At 40.6% G+C, this 21,019-nt stretch overlaps 1 protein-coding gene across 1 annotated transcript; it reads left to right on the plus strand.

Annotated features, from left to right (window-relative positions):
- Positions 1 to 217: 217 nt before the first annotated feature.
- LOC119474516 (mucin-3A-like) lies at positions 218 to 20,939 on the plus strand. Its single transcript, XM_037746556.1, has 28 exons — positions 218 to 350; positions 3,968 to 4,182; positions 4,265 to 4,350; positions 4,501 to 4,628; positions 4,804 to 4,929; positions 5,134 to 5,324; positions 5,411 to 5,502; positions 5,679 to 5,809; positions 5,961 to 6,085; positions 6,229 to 6,355; positions 7,889 to 8,104; positions 9,036 to 9,206; positions 9,578 to 9,724; positions 10,421 to 10,470; positions 10,567 to 10,699; positions 10,838 to 10,920; positions 11,028 to 11,154; positions 11,577 to 11,767; positions 12,404 to 12,494; positions 12,624 to 12,744; positions 12,849 to 13,030; positions 14,002 to 14,157; positions 14,296 to 14,429; positions 14,515 to 14,648; positions 14,734 to 14,828; positions 15,683 to 15,860; positions 17,865 to 19,214; positions 19,927 to 20,939. Exons 1-28 carry the CDS (start codon positions 267 to 269, stop codon positions 20,028 to 20,030), a joined length of 4,968 nt encoding a protein of 1,655 aa, XP_037602484.1. The 5' UTR covers positions 218 to 266; the 3' UTR covers positions 20,031 to 20,939.
- The last annotated feature ends 80 nt before the right edge of the window (positions 20,940 to 21,019 follow it).

Here is a 21,019-nt window from a genome sequence, read left to right on the forward strand (position 1 = left end):
CATACCATCACTTGCCTTTATTCCTTCAAGGCAAATTATATGTTACACTATTAAAAAGGTCCAAGTCAGCTGATTAGCCTGTGTGACTACCATGGGAGGTCCAAAGCTTAACCTAAACACATAACTGCATGCTATAATAGGTAAGAGGTCCACTGTTGGTGTTCACTTACTGAAATGCTGCTTGTCACTTTCAGGTGGAGATTGCAGATCTTCTCACTCTCCATCAGCTGGCCCAGCTCGCAGCAACTCCCTCACAGCTAAAGACGATGGAAGATGTGACAGAAATCATGACAGTCATCGACCCTGTTGACTTTGGTGCTTTCTTTGACATAGTCTCACCGGCCATTGAGGTAAACATCTGTAGCCTGTAGCTGACACTTTCTTTTTTTGCTTAATAATACTCAAATTGGTTCATTTTTCTACACATGGCATCAGAATAATTTCAAAGATATTATAAAATAGTAACTTTAAAATCCAACTGAAATGCACATTCTTTGCAACATTATGTAAACTGAAATGCCAGTTTATTGGGTACACCTAGCTAAAACCAATGCAGTCCAGCATATTTCACCAGCTGTGAAATAAATCCTACTATCATTATTATAGATCGTTACTGTGGTGTTAAGATTTTGTGTAAGCGAAATATAAGAAAATTGTATCTGTCTAGGTCTCCTTCTATCTACAAGCATGGACATATTTTGTCTTGCATCATGGTTTGCTTAAAGGGACTGTCTGTAAGAATCAGAAATGCTTGTTAACAGCGACACCTGTGGCCGTTAAGTCAACGAAAGTCAGCGTTGGGCTCACGCTTGCTCGCTCTACATAGACATGAACGAACATCGCTCAAAACAGTGAGGCGACACACGTTAGCTAAAACCACAATATCACTCTATATTTCACCTGCTTGGCAGTAATGTTAGCTGACCAGACGAAGGTCTCTCCATGAATCACTGCTGATCCTAGTGTTGGCTTTTCCTGCCTCAGCCTCCCTCCCGGTGTCCCGAGGCACCGGCACCTGGTCGGAGACAATAACGTTTCTCGCTGCGGAGCCCCGTAACTTCACAAGACACGGAAAACCTCTGTTGGTCTGGAGGAGCTGCAGCAGTTATTTCTGCACAAATGTCCACTTTACATTCACTAGATATTCTCAGAGCTATGAAGTCTTCCGCAGTGTGTAGTGTGCGCGCATGCACGTGAGGTGGAGCGAGCTGAGAGAAGGCAAGCAGGCAGAGGAGCAGAGTACAGCAGAGACTCCGGCCCTGGAGACCAAAGCTACGGTCTCCCCCGCGTACTACGACTGCGGCCAACACTGTTTAACAGACAGGCTTTACTAGATATAACTTTGCGGTTTTGGTTCTTCCCTGTAGTTTGTGTTGGAGTGTGAGTCTGAACAGCGTAGCCACACGCGAGCGCACATAGGACACCGACCTGGTGATTTATTCATGTAAGAAGTTACAAACAGTCCCTTTAAAGCTAACATTAGCAAACATTGACAAAGAAAAATTGTACTAGCTAACATCATTTTGCAGGCTAATGTTGGATAGTAATTCAACTAACATTAGCCCACTAATGTAGCAATTTATACAGGTTTTAAAAAGAAAAGTTTGGTAATTTTACACACATTAAAGTTGAACTTAAACACACTTTTTTCCAACATTACACACTGAAATATCAGTTTGTTATATTTACCTAGCTAAAATAATGTAGTGTACAGCTCTGCAGCTCTTACTAATATTTTGTCCAGCCATTTATATCACTTATAAAACTATTTTTGTAGCAGTAACTGTTAGCTAGCTTTAGTCTGCTAGGGGCTCGTTGAACAAGCTAGTAAACAGAAAGTATGCTTGAACATAATTTTTGTCCAGCTCATTAAACTGTTATGTTGTAGCAGTAACATGAGTAGGACATTACCTGTGAACAACAGCGAATATTAGCGTTCTAGATATAGACACATATCTTGTCTTGCATCATGGCCTGTTGAACACACTGGCAAACACGCGCTAACATAATTTTGAAGGCTAATTTAAGATAGCAAAGTTAACTAACCAGCTGCTGTAGCAATTTAAACAGCTTTAAACTTACCTGCAAATGTCAAGGTTGGTTATTTTAGGTGCAGAATGGACTGGTCCTGTTTCTTCAGCACCGCATGCAGCTAATATTACACTGCAAGTCGGCTAGCAAGCCTGCTCAACTCTCATGGTGCCTTCAAATGAAACTCGTGAGCTTGTGTTTACATCATGGGATGTCGTGTACACGATTTGCTTGGCGTTTAAGTGGTTAAGTCGTGAGAACATTGCTGCTAAGCAACGGCAATATTAATGGAACTGTCGGCATCTAGAAGCCACAGAGGATAACAATTTAGCAAGCTTGCAAGTGGGTAACATAATGCAGTAAATGCAAAGGCATGATGACAGAGGAAAAAGATTAGTCAGTTGGGAATATCAACATTTTCCTCAGATATATTTAAAAAATGACCCAAGATAAACGATATACGACTAAAATTACAATATATTCATTTATTATGTACCAAAAAAATTAACTTCCATGGCCTCCACCGTTTCTGACAATGCCAACAAACGCGTCACAACTCGTGAACTCTGAGCTTTTAGAAACTTTATACTTCTTTCACACAGGTCATGAATGCCACATAAGAGGGCGTTCATATGGACTCTTCTCGTGAACACGGGAAACACGACCCCATTTGAAGGCACCATATTTGACTTGTCACTGTAGGAAAAGCACAGGTGTAAATAATGAAAGTAATCATGGCTGAATTCCATTTAGCTGCTTTGATTTCCGATTTTCTGGTAATACTGCTTGTTCACGATTATTCTCACCGGAACACTTGAATAGAACAGAGCCAATAGAAACACCTGTGCTTTTCCTACTATGACAAGTCAAAATGTCTGCTTTGAGCAAGGCCTAACAACCTCCCCAGAGGCTTAAAGATAAAGGGGTATTACTGGATATATCCGCAAAAAAGGAGTTTTGTACAGTATCTTCAGTTGGATTTTTAAAAGCAACAAGGAAACACATATTTGGCTTTATAGGCTATAATTTGATAAATGACACATGAATGGTAACATGATTTATAAGATAACATTTTTAGTATCATGTCATCAACCATTTAACTCAAATCATAGACTGTATGAATGACACATCTCCACTTCCTCCCACTGTACAAAAGTTTAGGCAAAATATCCCAGATATGGGAGCTGCCATCTTGCGCTTCTGACGTCATTTAGAGCCAGGATCTGCGCAGTAGTGATCGGTGGGTGGAGCTGCGGTATTGAGGTCCCACCAGCCACCTTCTACGTTAGCACCACAGTCGTTGTTTGGCTAGAAAGACACATCTTACCATAATATCTCTATGCATTTATTATCAGATTGATGAATGTCCTATTACACAGCCTTGTGATTCGTGTTTCAGAAACCTCATCTGCATGTCTGCTGACACTGATATGAAATGCACTCGACGTGCTCCGCGACTACATCAAGCTGTCAATCAAAGTTGTCAATCATGATGTCAAACCCCTTTTTTATAGCATCAAATAACTTATTCAATCTAAACTTATCAGAAGAATTCTCACTTGAACATACATCAGTGTGATAAGAACTACCTAAAATGACAGAAACCATGTCTGGGAAAATTGTATTTGATGTGTATTTCGATTTTTTTAGTTTGGCCCATGTCCCATTCGCTAACATGGAGGGGCAGGATTTATGAACTATACTGCAGCCAGTCACCAGGGGGCAATTGAGATGTTTTGGGGTTAGGCATTGACCTCGAATGGTTAAGGTTATGATTGATCGTCGGACAACGAGTCTCACAAGAGTTTTTGCAAGTTTCTGCAATTTGTGAGTTACCCTCTAGACACAACCATGTTTTGCTGTTATGTCGTCCATCTTTATATAGCCTACAGTCTATGGTTCAAACTCTTATTAATGCTATGTAAAATTCCCCCAGATCCACCCAGACAACTACACAGTGGAGGTGAAATCTGCCTTCCTCCAGGCAGTATTTGACAGAGGCAATCTATCCTCTCCAGCTATCAATGACACAGAGTTCCTGCTGTGGCTCAGGGTTCGGCTGAGCCCTCTCCTGGTTAACCTCTCTCCCAGCCTGGTGACACCTTTATTTGACATCGCTGAGAACAGGAGTTGTAACAGCACACAAGAGATGTAAGAATTTCTTTGGTCAGGGTCATGAACATTGTGACGATATGTTTTTTTTAAATTGACATCAATTTTAATCTGAATTTAGGATTACATTGTTGGACACACAACACTTGACACTCAGCAACAACACCCAACGGGAGATCTACGAAAGCACCCTCCTCTTCCTCCAAGGTTTGTGCGAGAGATACACATCTATGACACTTTGTTGTGAAGTGGTTGTATGTATTTCAGTTTATTTTTTTCTCTGGCAAAATGTTCCCAAAATGAATAATGATTATTCTGTATCAGTGAACACAGTGATTTAATTTGTGTTTAAAACAGGTCCAACGCCCCTCAAGTGTTACAGTGGTGGAAGCTTCTACATCTATCTGAGAAACACTTTCCTCAGCTTTGGTTTTCCAGATTTGTCCACGTTCACGTCTCTTCTGCCACAGACACGCGAGTCAGAGGTAAAAATACTTAAAACAATACTTACTTAAAGCCTTCTTTTTAAAATCCCACACAGGGTGAAATAAGAGTTACCGCCTGGTGATGGCTGTGATGCAAATGCCCACAGATGTTGTGCTGTGCCTGCAGTAATATCAATGTATATATAACTTTTTCAATATTTTTTTTTTCTTCCAGCTCCTAAGTACCATTAGCACCTCAGAGCTGCAACAGTTCCTCAGTCAACCCAATGTGATCGATAACAACTCTGACATCTGTGTCATCTTCGACAACTACAACAACACTCCTGCCTTCCTAGAAACTGTATGTCCCTCTTCTGAATGGTGCCATAACACACATTATTACTAATGAGAGATACACCACTTTTACATTAGTAAAAGTGCTGATTTTGTCACCATATAAACAGTATTTATACTGTATATAATACAGAATTTGATCATCTGTTTAAAATGATAGATTTTACACAAGCCTCTCATTAATCATGTAAATACATGTGTATGCCATTAGGAGGATGTTCCAGATGATGTGAAGATGGTGACCCTTCCCTGTGTTTGGCCTTTGGCGCTGAGCAGCAACAGCATGTCTGAGGTTGATTCCTGGTTCGACCTGCGTTTGACAAATTATCTCAGATTCCTCAGCAAGAGCCTCATCAGCTCCGACGAAGTGCAAAATGCTTCATGTCTTGCCTTCCAGAAACTGTAAGTCTCTTGTTTTCACAGTGTGGGAAAGCTCAGTGACAGTATAGGGCTGTCATGAATTTTGTGTTTTTTATTCCTTTCAAAAGGGTCTCTGTAATGGGAAATAACTTCACATACAATAACTCAGAGTTTGGAAAGGGTGATGTATACACCACCATCAGCACCTACTTGAGAACTGGTAAGATGCATTTTTGGTCAAATGTACAATGGGTGTGGATCTAATTGTTTCGCTGGTCTTTAAATATTTGAGACATTATAGATCATATAAAGATATTAAACGATTGTTATGTTATGTTATTGTTACATACATTACATTGTTTGTTGAAAATGTTGTGGGTTTCTCCTGTTTCATAGGCCCTGACGCCAGATGTTACAATGCCAGTGATGCAGAACTCAATTCTACTGCCTGGTTTGCTAATTACATTGGCAGCTTTGTGACATTTATCACTGTGGATGATCTCACCACCTTCACCTCCACCAGTCAAGTATGTCCTGATATCCGTTCTATATAATGTATTTAAAGGTGCTACTTAAACTTGGAACAAAATATAGAGGTTGTTCATTTAATTAGACTAGCTATAGATTTCACAATTGCAATCAACTCATAAGTAACTTATTGACATGTATTTTTTTAAGGCTGAAGTGTTCTTGGTGGACCAAGCCAACCTGGAGCTCTTTAACAACACAGCACTCGCAGAAGATGTAACCGACTACTACATCTCACAGCTTTTTGAATTCAACCCATCCTTCAACCTTCTGAAGTGAGTATCCTATCCTCTAATTTGACAAAATATGTAATTGTGACATACATATCATACATATCATACATATCATACATATTATTAAGTGGGTGATTGTTTGTCATTCCATGAATTAAAATGGTTGATATTGATTTTTCATGTAGGGTTCCAGGCTTTTTCCTCTGCTCTCCTGAGGTCCCAATTTTTGCATATTCTTCTGTGAATGAAGCTGATGTCATGCTCATCTTGCATGAGCTGACTGAATTCTGCAACGGAACAGCGGATCCTGAGGTACCAGCTCCGATTATTTATACACAAAAACAGAATTTGAGTTTAACTTTTTCAAAACTGTCTTTCTATGGGTAAAACAAACAATTTCACTTATCACATCATTTGGCATTTTGCACACCTAAGCATTTACAGCTTAAACCAGCTTGAAATGGCCGCCCAGTTGATGGGCCTTTTAATATACACCAAAGGGAACAAGATAACAGAACAAACACAAACAATGAGACAACCAATTGACCACAAATCTCAATTGCAAACACCAGATTATTACATTAATGACTACATGACAGTTTGAACTTGAATTTAAAATGATCCCAGTCATGATACATTTTATAGTGCTGTGGGTAAGGAGTTCAACTTATTGATCCTCTAGACATAGGAACACCTCTGTCCAAGGGAGTATTTAAAGACACGTTACAGTTCCCCAAAAGATGCACAGTGAGTTACTGAGCCGGAAACCCTGAGAGGAACCACCATGTCACACAGCACCGTAGATTCCTGGTTATTTAGGCATACATGGATGAGTTTAATATAAGCTTATTAATTGAATTATAAAAACGAAAAAAGGATATTTAATTTCTTAAAGGGGAACTTAAATATTTTTCAACCTGGACCCTATTTTCGCATGTTTTTGTGACTAATGGGGACAACAATTTTTGAAATTGGTCCAGGTTGAGGGATAAAGCTATAAACAGCGGCCGCTAATTGAGCTGCTAGGGCAGGTGAGCAGCGTCAATGTAATGTTATGTTCATTAAAAGTACTTGTTTTTGCCACTGACAGGCTTAAATTGTTATTATAAGAGTCTGACAACATTATGGAAAGCGAAGAGAAATAACCTTTTTGCTTGATCCGGTCTGTTTGTTACAGTGTCAAAGTCGGAATTAGATAAATGTTAAGCCATGACATTGAAAATGTTTTACACTTTCTGTACTCCCAACACAACAAACTCTGCCTGGCTGGCAATCGCGTTTCCACCATGGATGTATTCCACTATTCCACCGTTGTCTTCCGGCAATACGTCCCCTCGCCATATTTCAGAATGAGATTTCTCCTTGAGCGAGACTCTTTCTATAATGTCAGACACTTTTAATAACAATGTTAGTGGCAAACCTGTCAACCTGTCAGTGGCAAAAAAAAGAACATTTAGTGAACATAAATTGATGGTTCCAAATTGCCCAATATGATTTCATTGCAGCCTGTGAGCAGCTGCCTTCTACAGCGCTCTCGCTCAATGCTGGACCAATTTCAGTAACTGTTGTCCCCATTACTCAGTTAGACACAAAAACATGGGAAAATAGGTGGAAAAAAAGATCATGAAATGCATAAAACTGCTTGCAGCATAGAAGAGTAAACAGTCTCCAATACGTCTAAATGTATGTAAGCTTGCCTTTACAACCTTGCTTACCATTTAACTTTAGCTCTATGCCTTTCTGATAATTGTGCATGACTTTCTCATCTTTCTCTGACGTATCATTAAAGCTATATTGTCCTCCGTTGATTTTTTTTGTAGTAACCAGGTGTATTTTATTCTATAGGTATCTGCTGCTCTGGCAGCCAACATCCAGACACTCTCAGCAGAGACGTTTGCGACCCTGGGCAGTGCCAGCGCAGGCCTGACCAGCAGCCAGATCACTTCAGTTGACCCGTCAGTGCTGGTTTCCTCTTTGTCCACCCTGAGCTCCATCAGCACCTGGAACCAGCAGCAGGCCACCACAATCATCCAAGTCATGACTGCCTCAGGCAGCTTCCTGGTAAAGGCCTTAAGCACCGGTTCATTTTGAGATTTTGGGCTATTTTGCTTCCATAACATGTCTTCTTTCAGACTAGTGAAAAGAAAATATCTGAAATACACATTTAAGTGTTTATCTTACTATACACTTTGTTTATTTGCATGTGTAGATTTATCCTAAATTCACCAAAAGTTAGCATTAGATAATGCTTCATTTGCATATTTAAACATAACATTTCAGAAAACTGTGATTCATAAAAATAATTGTCTTAATGTAAGTAATCAATTGGGTAAGTTTCATGGTGAAATCTATTAGTTAAAATTGTTTACCCTGTTCACATATAGTGTCTTGCTAAATGCATAGAATTTTACAATACATATCTCTAAAGGTCATTTTCTCAAAATGAGGTTTCTCTCAAACTCTGAGCTATAAATCTCCACTTAAGTAGCACTTGTATACATCAAACTTTCCAGTTTCATTCCAATCTATATTCAGTTTTTTTTTACAGAGGGGTTGGTTTATATATAATTCCATTTCCCTCAGTAAAAAACCTTTACTCGAATATGTCAACAAAATGAAACAAGAATTATGAACCTTGCTTTATCCAATGTTCAGATTTTTGTTCTGGAAATGCATGCAAATTAGCACACATTTTATAAGGTAATGCCTCATTTGCATATTTAAACATAAAATTTCAGAAAACTTGTAATGCAAAACATATTTTGCTTTGATGTAAATAATCAACTGGGGAAGTTGCATGGGGATATACAGTATATTAGTTAAAAAATGTACACTAGTCACTTGGCGTGTCTCCCCTTAACATGAGATATCGAAGCATGTGCCTCACAGTGTTCTGTATTTGGTACAGTATGGTTTTATGAAATATGAAATCCCCCTGTTGTACTTTGCATATGCCACTTTCCTGACCATGGTTTTGATAAATGCAAAACAGATCAACAGTGGATCCTCCCTGGAATCCCTCGGCACACTTATTGCTGGAGTTCCTTCACAGTCAATTGACAACATCCCAGCGTCTGAGCTATTCAGCCTCTCCCAGAGCAGTGCTTTTGTTTCCAACATGCTGGCCGCCCCAACAGTCGTCCAACAGACCTTCGTCCAAAAGGTACAAGTTGACTTTTCATTATATCTCAACATTGCAGCCATTGCTGATCTAAGATTAGGTTGAAAACACATTTGATACCTATTTTACTGGATTATTAGACACAGCACATACAAGTAAACGAGTGTAATTTTCACTTCTCAAAATCCCAAACACTGCAGATACTGCTAAGCACTCACTGTGCTCTTCTCAGCATATTTTTTTTTTGTGCGTGAAATTGTATTATAATGTGTTATATGCCAGCTTTATATAAATGTATGTAAATGCAGAAAAAGCCATTCAAGAACCCCAGTGCATGTTTTGTATGTATTCACTAACAGGAATTTTGAGATGATTTCTGATTTTGGTTTTAAATGTATTTAATCCCCTGGTAGATCATTTCTGTGAACTCAAATGCAGCCAGTGTGGTGCAGAATGTCCCCGATGCCATGGCAACTGGGATTCCACTGTCCCTGCTGGACCTCTCAGCGGGGACTGTTGACATCAGTGTGCTTAACGCAAAGACATGGACTGGAGATCAGGTCAGTATGTGGCTATGCACACAGAACAGAGTTAATTGGAGACACGTTTTTGAAGCCGATATGTTCAGACATACCCATTACCATCCCAAAGGAACTCTTCAACAACCGATAGACTCCCTGTTACATTATAATCTGCCAGTGGGGGCTAAAATATATATGTCTAAATCTAATCCAGGCTTGGAGCGCCTTGGTAGCCGAACGTTTTCAGTGCATGTATGTATAATGTATATTCACAATGTCCCCGGACGATTCCAGCAGTGGGACCTTTCTTTCGTGTCATACCCCCTTCTGTCTCCGTGTTTCCAGTCTGCCTCTACGCTTTCATCTGTCCAATAAAGACGAAAAACTTGTTTAGAATTTGATTGTAAACTGGCTACTTGTGAAACAATCCGGTTGTACACGTTGTCTCTCAACTCCAACTCCAGTCTTGCATCTCAAGTTGCTAATCAGACTGTAAACAATGAGCAGCGCACGGAAAAAAAAGGTCTTTGCCTGGATATCCACTAGCTACACCAGAACCCCAGAAATATAGACCCTTTGGCTATATGTGGACTAAAAGACATAAAATTACCTATCACAAAAAATCAACACCAACAAAGTCAATCACACCATAATGTATGATCCAGTGTTATATACCACAATTATATTGTTGCTGTAAAGATATAATTATTCAAGTTTTATCTGTCTGTCTTCTAGGCCGCCATGTTTTTTGGGACACTGGCTGAAACCAACTTTGACATTGAGCAGTAAGTGTACAAATTCCACAACTATTGTTAATCCCCATGGGAGATTTTTCATTGCCTATTAACCTTTTTTTGTGGTTTTTCCATTATCCCCCACAGGCTTAATCCGTCTGTTCTGCAAGGCTTCACGTGCACGTCAGTTCAAAGAATGACAAAAAACAGGATCCGGAGGCTGATCCGTGCCTGTAGGCCGAGGAAAGGCAGGGCCAAGGTGCAGCTGAAGGAATCACAGGTACATTCGAATGAAATCTACGTGAAACTTTATCTGATGTTAATAATTAGGAGTCATGAATACAAAAAAAATGTATGTTCTGTTATGAACTACTGACTTGTAGTATTATTCTGTGTCTTTTTGCATCATTTTCTATAGCTGACATGCATGTTAGGCCAGTTCAATGGAAACATCTCCCAGGATTTCACAGATTATCCCTCAGACATGCTTCTCTACTTAAAGTGAGTCTGTCTTCTAGCATTTTATTGCATTGACCTCATAATGTGCCCGTGCTTTAAAATAGTATACATTTGCTTACTTATTTTCCCTCTATGTCTGTTTATTATAGCAACAAAGATGTCAAGAGTGCCAACTGCAGGTCATACTTTTCTGCAGTTGGCGCTGCAGACTTCTCTGTAGCCTCCAGTATTTTGAACAAGGACTCGCTGCTACTCAGTGAAGCCATTACCTGCTTGGTAAGTGCCATTCAAATTAAGGTTTGCTATGGGTCTGCTAAGGGTAATAGGATAGGCTGCAGCTTGTTATAACTGTTTGTTTTCATTGCAACAATAGTTTGTATTCCGCCATCTTGCTCCACCATGTAGTAGCCCAGAACGGACAAACCAAACATTGGCTCTAGAGAGAACCTTTCACATTTTTACGTTACCTGAAGGCCACCGTAGTTCTCCGACATGCTTGTGAAACTGTGGTAACGTGAGCCGCAGAGTGCAAAACCATAGTAACGGTACCACGGCGGCTCATGTTACCGCAGTCTTGGAAAGGGAGGAGTGGACAGAGGTATACTCAGTTGGTTGCAATGTGCAACCACAACACTAGATGTTGCCAAATCCCACAAACTGTACCTTTAAAATGAAATACTGTGTTTTTAACTGTCTAGGGTTTAAGTGATGTGAATCTGAGCAAAGACAACGTGGAAGTTCTGGGGAACATGGCCTGCACCCTGAACAGTTCTTACATTCAGAACGCTGATCCTCTCATTCTGGAAAAACTCCAAGCCTGCAAGGACTTCTCTGACAGCCAGGTGGCTGCCATTGAGACGCTGCTGCTGTCTGGGAAAACACAATACGGGTACAAGAATTAGATAAATGAATAGCCATTCAGACTGCAGTTTAAAGGATAAGACTGGTGATATTGTATATTCCTCTTATTGTCAACAAATCTCATGAAAAACCAACAAAGAATTGATTATACGAGCAAATGTGTGTATGCCACCGAACTCCATTGTTAGTCCAAAAACTATTAAAAGCACATCAGTGAGCCATATCGTTGCTTTGGGTGACATGATCCCTCATTATCATGAACACACAGCATAGTGGTACTCGCTACCATATTCTGAAAATAATGGCCAACAAATTTTTCTAAAAAAAAATTCTACAGATTGAATAACTTTTCTTACAAACAACTTGGGGCAGAGTGCCGCACAGTTTTGGTTTTGCTTTTCTCATTGGATTTGTTGTCAATAAGAAAAAAATGTTGGCAATAAGAAGAAATGAAGAATAACACCAACCTTATCCTTTAACTGTCTGAAATACAACATTGCATTAACGACAAATCATTAACACCTTTATTTAAAGGCATTTTATATATATAAGATCTTTGATGCCCAATTGCCCATGCACCAAATTTTGCATCCTATCCTACGCAACCAAGTTGGTGTCAAGGTAGCAAGCCGGACAATATTAATATATCACATTCTGTTTTCAGAAATGTCAGCACCTGGAACAAGCGAACACTGGATAACCTTGGGATCCTGCCTCTATATTTAACAAGACAAATCTGGGGCCAGTTAAAAACAGTATGTCTTTCACTTTTACCGGTTTCTTCATATTAAATACTCCAATAATATACATTTAATCTCAAGATTTTGAAGTAACTTGTAAGAGACATGGTATTAAAAAACAATTTCTGGAATGTTAATTTGCAGTCAACAAAGAGACGTTTCCTCAAGACTTTTATGTACAAACTGAGGAAAACAAAGACAAAGAAGAGCAAGCTCAAGGTGCTGTTTCGAGAGATCAGCGCTCTCAGGACGAAACGAGGAGCAGGTAAAGATCTGTTTTATTACATAGCAGCTGTTGATACAGTACAATATTTTACAAAACTGGTGAGCATGACTTACTTTTTTTCTCATTGGTCAATTATTCTCAAGGCTGCACCGTGGGCAACATCACCCAGGTGACAGTCAGCGACAATTCCTTCCCCTTTGGCTATGACCAGACGCAATTTGACCTTTGCCTGGACATCCCTGTTCTGAAGGAGAACCTCAACTCTATCTGCGAGAAAGTGGACGCTGAAGACTTTCAGAAAATCATTCTGAAGAAACTCAATCAGGTTATTTTTGTGTATGGAATGTGAAATTGCCTGAAATATTATCGATTGCTCAGTATGAGGCATACAGTGTTTCTATCTTTTTGAATATGTGTGATTGAAACATTCATTCACCATTCAGCCTTGCTGGTAATGGAGTTCCAAAACATATCCAGAAATCCTAAGAAATAACCATAGACTGTATGTAAGAAGTAGACGTAGTCACCGTGATATTACCCATTGTTTTGTGGACTATCATTTTGAAGCCTCAAGTTTGACGCAAGTACAAGACATTTTTAGGCGACCGAAATGTTACAATTAACTTTCATGAACTGAAAACAAACTGTGAAAGGGTTAAAATTGTAAGATGAAAACACGAACAACTTCTAGACCAGACAACGCCGTGGTAGTGACCTGTCAATCAGAAGGTCGCCACGCCCTAAAGCATCCCCTGCTTTATGGTCTGTTTGACTCAAATTTTGACCATAATTTACTAAATGAACATCATGCTGTATTGAAGAAAACTTGAAACTAGTGATTGAGACCATAAACTCATGTTTACAATGTTTACTGAGGTAATAAATCAAATGAGAAGTAGGGTCATTTTCTCGTACACTTCTATACAATCAGACTTCTTTTTGCAACCAGAGGAGTCGCCCCTGCTGGATATTAGAAAGAATGCAAGTTTAAGGCACTTCTACATTGGTTTCACTTTTCAGACCCGGAGGTTGCCCACTGGAATTGACTAGACAAGGAACATTACGGGAATATACCAGGATTTGTTTCACATCTTTTGAGACATATTTATTGTGTAACATGGTTGTTTTAAGTTATGTGTGAATGTGTTAATCAATCATGAGGTTATTATGGTACAGCAGTCGTCATGTCATGTGGCACAGGCAAAAGTGGTTCTAATGTACAGTATTTATTGATAGGAAAATATGGTGGGATTTTTTTAATTTTACACTACCATGTGTTATTCCACATTCTTCCAGGCATACCCATCGGGTGTTTCTGATGGGGAAGTTCAGGTGCTTGGTTCAGTGTCTCGTGTGGCGTCGCTGGATGACATCTCCAAGTGGAGCATCACCAAACCTGACACCCTGGCAGCACTCATGAAAGCTAGTGATGGATCATGGGAGGCAGCTAAGGTATAATGTAGAGGGATTATCAAAACTACCAAATGACAGAATTTTGAATCTTAAAAGAGTCTTATATGCAATAGTATGAAATATTCTCACACTTGTATACAATTGTTCACTTGCGGCGTTTTCTTTAATATTGTTTAGAGCAAAGCAATCATCACCGAGTATCTGAGTACTTCTGGGAACTCCCTGGGCAGCACTGAGCTGAACAGTATTGACTCCAACCTGTGCTCATTAGACACCAGTACAGTGAGCACCATCACCCCAGACAGTATCAGGTGGGTGGTAGCATGTAGCTTTAAGATGCTGACCCCTGTGAGTGACGATACAGACTTAACACTGTATGTTACGTTCTTCTTGCAGAAATGTCAAACCTCTGGATGTGGCGTCGTGTTCATTGGCGCAGAAGAGAGTCCTGTATGAGATCAGTAACTCCTCCTTCAGCTCGCAGCGTTCCAATTCCATTACCTTTTACAATTTAATGAAGTCCTACCTAGGTAAGACATACATACATACATGTTACCTGTCTTTCCGGCTGTTTCTCTCCTCTCTAATTTCCTGTTTTCCTTTCTACTCTGATAGGTGGGGCACCTCTGCAGGATTTAGTACCACTGTCAACCCGGAACATCAACATGGACGTTAACACTTTCCAGAGTCTAGATCCCAACGTGATCAATGTAAGGATACTAGAGTTGACAACAGAAAGGGTTTGGGACATGTATTTGGTTGTTTTATTATGAATATACGGCAACTGAACTGAGGCAATGCTTTAGCACAACTTAACTGTTAACATTGTAATGGATTTGGGAGAGCCTAAGGGTTAGAAGAACCCATTAACCCATTTTGAATCAAAAACTTAAAGGAATAGTTTAACATTTAAGGAAATACGCATATTGGATTTCTTGCCAGGGGTTAGATGAGAAGATCAACACCACCTTCAATTTACCTTTTGACATAAGGCTACAGCCAGCAGTTGGTTAGCTTAGATTAACACATTTTATATCCTTTGTTTAATCTGTACAAAAAAATTACAATTTGTGGTTTTAAAGGGGTTTCTAGATGTTTCTCCCTGTTTCCAGAGTGGTATTGATCTTCTCATCTATCTATTCCATTAATGGATGTGAAGAGCAGACACCCATCACTGGCAGTTGTCTAATGTGAGACGGTTAATGACTCAATAGTTACTGTACGTCTTCAAAATCAAAATGACCATAGGCTGCAAGGTGATGGGTTGTATCAGTATCTCAAAGTACAGTATGTGATCCTAAGCAATTTGTCATTCTTTCTATTTAACAAAGCATACCGTGTGTACTAGCATAGCGCAAAAGAAGTTGTGAAATGTGTGATATTCTTTCTAAAAGTAACAATTTCTAAATCTGTACTGGAATTTGAAAAATTTTATGACAATGGTTTATGCCAAAAGTGTTTCTAGGAAAAGAAATGATGCAACTTCCTTTCAAATCTATGATATTGCCATTGTCGCTTATGTGTTCAGACTAATTCTCTATACTGTTTCATTTGAAATGTGCAGAATTTGACTGTGACCGATGTGAAAGGCCTCATGGGTAGCCAAAAACAAGATCTGAAGTTGTTTGAGAATGCTAGCAGGGTTGAGACCTGGAGAAACTTGCAAACGCAGCGAGACCTGGACACACTGGATGTGGGCCTAACCACCATCAGAATCGACCCGACCACTGCAACACCACCGGGTAAAAATGCTTACCTTTTGTGTACTGAATGACAGTAGGTTTTATGCTCACACCTAAAGCTACTACAAGGAACTTTAATTTTGTGTTGATTTTGGCAGTCCCTGTGGACAAAAGCAGTAGTGTTTCCAAGCACCAGATTCCCTTTAGAAAACTTCTCATTTTACTGCAGCAAGGTCTAACAGTCTGCCCCGCGCAGTCCTGGTTCTGGTTCTCCCGTGCCTCCCTTCCGTCCAGCGGGCCCAGCGATACAGCCTGGGCCTCCAGCATCGTGGTGTCGGTGTTGGCTCCCAGCGGAGCTGCGAGGCGAAGCGCTACTCCTGGCCGGAGGAGGAGCCGCTTCTGCCGGGTGCAGAGCTCTCCCAGGACAGGTGCATGCACTTCTGGCAGGTGCATGCACTAGGCAAAAAACAATCATGCTGCCCCTCTATTTGCAACATACCATACCAGCAACAACATAGAAAGTAGTACCAGTATACAATACAAATAAAGCAAAAACCAACAACAACACACAAACTGTAATATTCTATGCACAATACGCAAATAGCAATGCTAGTGTGCTCACAGTGTCAACAATATTAAAATATGCAGGCATTTTGCTGATCCATATACAAATAACGCACCAAACAGGTCTGCATAATAACTCCAACAATCTGGTTCCAAATTCTTTACAGCAGTCATGACAGCATCATGTATAGCTATTTACCAAATAATCCAGTTAATAATACCAGTGCAAACCTCTACTGCACCTCTTTCTTATGTGTGTCAAACACACACATAAAATGTGCGCGAGCAAAAAAGCTTACCTTTTCATATCTGACATCTGAGTGCTAGCACGTGCTGCCTCTTCTCTTTTGGAGCAATGGCGGTCAAGGCCTATTGAAAGAGGCATCATCAACTCGTCATATCTTTGGGGTACAACACATGCGCAGTTAAATCTGGTCTGCATTCGCCGAAATTGAGCCAATCGCAACGCACGACCGCAGCTTCAGTTACACTACGCATGTGTCATACCCCATACCCAAAGACTCGTGTCAGCCTCCTTCAATAGGCGGTAACCCTATAGGGCTAACGATGCTAGCTGTCTTTTAGTTGGTTGGCCAGACTTGAAAGTGCACTGTCATCCTTGCAAACACTCCCGGGATCAACAACGAATCCCTCTGTTTTTGGAGTACTTGCTCCTTCAGTCTCCACTTTTTCTATCTAAATAATTCCGCGAATGTCGGTTGTTTAGACATGCTGCAGTATTTCCCTATCCTCTCACAATGCATTTGTTTTGCTTGAAGACAATCCAACTTGGCATCAGTAGGCCAGGGTACCATTAACTTGTGAAAGCTGGGAGCAGGAGGCAGCTGCAGCGTGATTGACACATTCCCCAGCAATTAATTTTGCTCAAAGAACATGTAACCTGAACATGAACTGATATTGGTTACTCCGTAATTTTGCTCATTAATAGTTGGCCCATATTTTGCTGCCCTTGCCAAAGTGCCACTCAAGGCAATAGGGTCTGTCTGGAGTCTGAGCTGAAGGAGTTTCTGGTGAACCTGCATGATTTCATCTGATTTTGCATGGAATCCAACCCAGTTGCACCGATGACAAGCATTAAGAATAACTACATAGAAATAGCCAATCTTCTCGCTGATGGTCTTGTTTACTTATGTAGGTGATGTAGAGGCATCAGCATGAAATTGAGACTGATTCATAGCCAGTGAAAAGTTCCATACAGTAACTTTAAGCATACAGTATTTCTAGTGATAGTGAGCTACTTGCATTATTATATTATGGAATGTAAAAATTAGAGATTGTAGCAGCTCTACAGCTAACTGATAAGGGATCATTGTAAATGGTCTGTGGTCAAATTGTGTGAAATATTTGCTTCCAAAAGACAATTTGAGAACTGGTAGAAAATATATTTTTTTATAATTTTAGCCAAAGTATATGTTCCAATTGTATATCAGTACTGTGTAAAAGTTAACAAGAACAAATTTACAACCCTGGCCATTACAGTGACAACAACACCAGCTGCAACCCCGGACACTACAGTGGCAACAACACCAGCTGTAACCCCAGCCACTACAGTGACAACAACACCAGCTACAACCCCAGCCACTACAGTGGCAACAACACCAGCTACAACCCCAGCCACTACAGTGGCAACAACACCAGCTACAACCCCAGCCACTACAGTGGCAACAACACCAGCTACAACCCTGGCCACAGTGACAACACCAGCTACAACCCCAGCCACTACAGTGGCAACAACACCAGCTACAACCCCGGCCACTGCAGTGACATCACCAGCTACAACCCCGGCCACTATAGTGACAACAACACCAGCTACAACCCTGGCCACTACAGTGGCAACAACACCAGCAACAACCCCGGCCACTACAGTGACATCACCAGCTACAACCCCGGCCACTACAGTGACATCACCAGCTACAACCCCGGCCACTACAGTGACATCACCAGCTACAACCCCGGCCACTACAGTGGCAACAACACCAGCTACAACCCCGGCCACTGCAGTGACATCACCAGCTACAACCCCGGCCACTACAGTGGCAACAACAACAGCTACAACCCCGGCCACCGCAGTGACATCACCAGCTACAACCCCGGCCACTACAGTGACAACACCAGCTACAACCCCAGCCACTACAGTGGCAACAACACCAGCTACAACCCCGGCCACTGCAGTGACATCACCAGCTACAACCCCGGCCACCACAGTGACAACAACACCAGCTACAACCCTGGCCACTACAGTGGCAACAACACCAGCAACAACCCCGGCCACTACAGTGACATCACCAGCTACAACCCCGGCCACTACAGTGACATCACCAGCTACAACCCCGGCCACTACAGTGACATCACCAGCTACAACCCCGGCCACTACAGTGACATCACCAGCTACAACCCCGGCCACTACAGTGGCAACAACACCAGCTACAACCCCGGCCACTGCAGTGACATCACCAGCTACAACCCCGGCCACTACAGTGACAACACCAGCTACAACCCCAGCCACTGCAGTGACAACACCAGCTACAACCCCGGCCACTGCAGTGACAACACCAGCTACAACCCCGGCCACTACAGTGACAACACCAGCTACAACCCCGGCCACTACAGTGACAACACCAGCTACAACCCCGTCCACTGCAGTGACAACAACACCAGCTACAACCCCGGCCACTACAGTGACAACACCAGCTGCAACCCCAGCCACTACAGTGACAACACCAGCTGCAACACCGTCCACTACAGTGACAACAACACCAGCTGCAACCCCGGGCACTACATTGACAACAACACCAGCTGCAACCCTTACCACTACAGTGACAACAACAGGTGAGCAATAAAGATGTAACGATCCGGATCGATCCGGATCGATTCAGTGATCAACGATTCAATATCATCAATGCAAAGTAAAAACATTGATATATCTTCTTTAAGATATGCCTTTAATTTGAAATTCCCATGGCACGTCGGTTTCACCGTTTCCGTTCAAGCGCACCTCATTCCTAAACATCCTGCTAGCAGCATTGAGCTTCGGTCATGCTTTCCGCGAGAACGGCCACACAAACATGAGCTGGAAGAGCCCGGTAATAAAATAGTTTACAGATATTTTAGTAGCTTTTTGTGAGCTAATTGAACGTAACTGATCGTGTTAAATGGGCATACGATATTGTCTCACATTGATCGCAGACCCGTGAATTTAATCGAATCGAAATCGTATTGTGGCAGACTGTGATATCTGCAAATATCATACCGTTGTCCAGAGAATCAATATAATAGTGTATCATGATGAAACCATCGTGATTTATACCCCTCATGAGCAACTACAGCTGGCTTCTAATTTACCGTACCAGTTTACCACTTTTAAATACATGATGTGTATATATATTGCATATATAACTGGTATTTTAGTTGCTTAATCCTTGCTTTATCTGTTTTTCAAACATGTGAATAACAACAAGAACTGTTGAGAATACAATTCTGCCTCTGTGATGAATGTAATTATAATATAAATGTACTATATGTTTCTTGCTTTGATTTCTAGCGAATGCCACAAGTGGGGGAGCACTGCTTTCAAAACACCCAACATCCATACTCGTGGCTGCTCTGCTGACAATTGTTCTGCAAATACTACAACAACTAGCCTAAATAGATTTGTGACTTACTAATCATACTAATCAATAATCAGTAACTATTAAATCATTTTTTTCATTAACACTCACATTTTAAAAGACTGAGATTTGTTAATATTATTGCTAGTTATTTATCCATGCCTAAAGAAAATTGCCTCATTGCAACTGATTGTAAAAACTATATGTTAGTGAACAATCACAGGAATTAAAATATTACATAATAAATATAAATAATATATGTTTTAAGTGGTGATCTGGGTTATACTCTACATGCTGGGATTTTGAAATTAAAGTCCGGGGAAAGTAAAATCAGAGATTTGTTTCTGATCACATTACATGTTAGTGCCCTCAGGTTGGGGCTCATTCACATGAATGGAGGAACGGAAATAACTCTGGATTTGGCTGTTAGTGCATTTTACAACATTTAGGACCTAATGATTTAAATAAGGGCTATTCAAGTGTTCGTACTGGGAAGTCGATTAACCTAAAAAAATAATAATGATGTGCTGAGTTACAGACGTCTCTTTCCCTATGTAAGTCTATGGGAAAAGTATTTTTGGGCCCAATGGCATTACTTGTCTCTCTTCCCAAAGGCTTGGGACACACCCCAGCATTTCAGAGCAGAATACTGCTTATTTTTTCACAACTTTAAAACCTAATTTTAAATATTTGGCAATTTTTTTAATCATCCAAATTTGGCTGGGTGGTTAATAACACATTTTGCTGTAGTGTGACAAACTCAGAACACATATTTATTTTTGCTTTACCCGGACTTTAAGCACTGTTAATTTTAACATTTATGTTCAATCATTATTAAAAGATAAAGTGAAGGAAAAATAAATCTCTCAAAATTACTGTGCTATCTATTAATGTAATTAAACTGCACTGCTATTCCTCAAATTAATAAATGCATATCAATACCATCTGATGTTTGTGTTTCTTAAAGCAGATTGAATCAAATTCAACATATGATATGTACTGATTTCTATGGATTTTACCTCACAC

Source organism: Sebastes umbrosus, chromosome 16 (genome assembly GCF_015220745.1).
Source record: "Sebastes umbrosus isolate fSebUmb1 chromosome 16, fSebUmb1.pri, whole genome shotgun sequence".
Taxonomy (NCBI): domain Eukaryota; kingdom Metazoa; phylum Chordata; class Actinopteri; order Perciformes; family Sebastidae; genus Sebastes; species Sebastes umbrosus.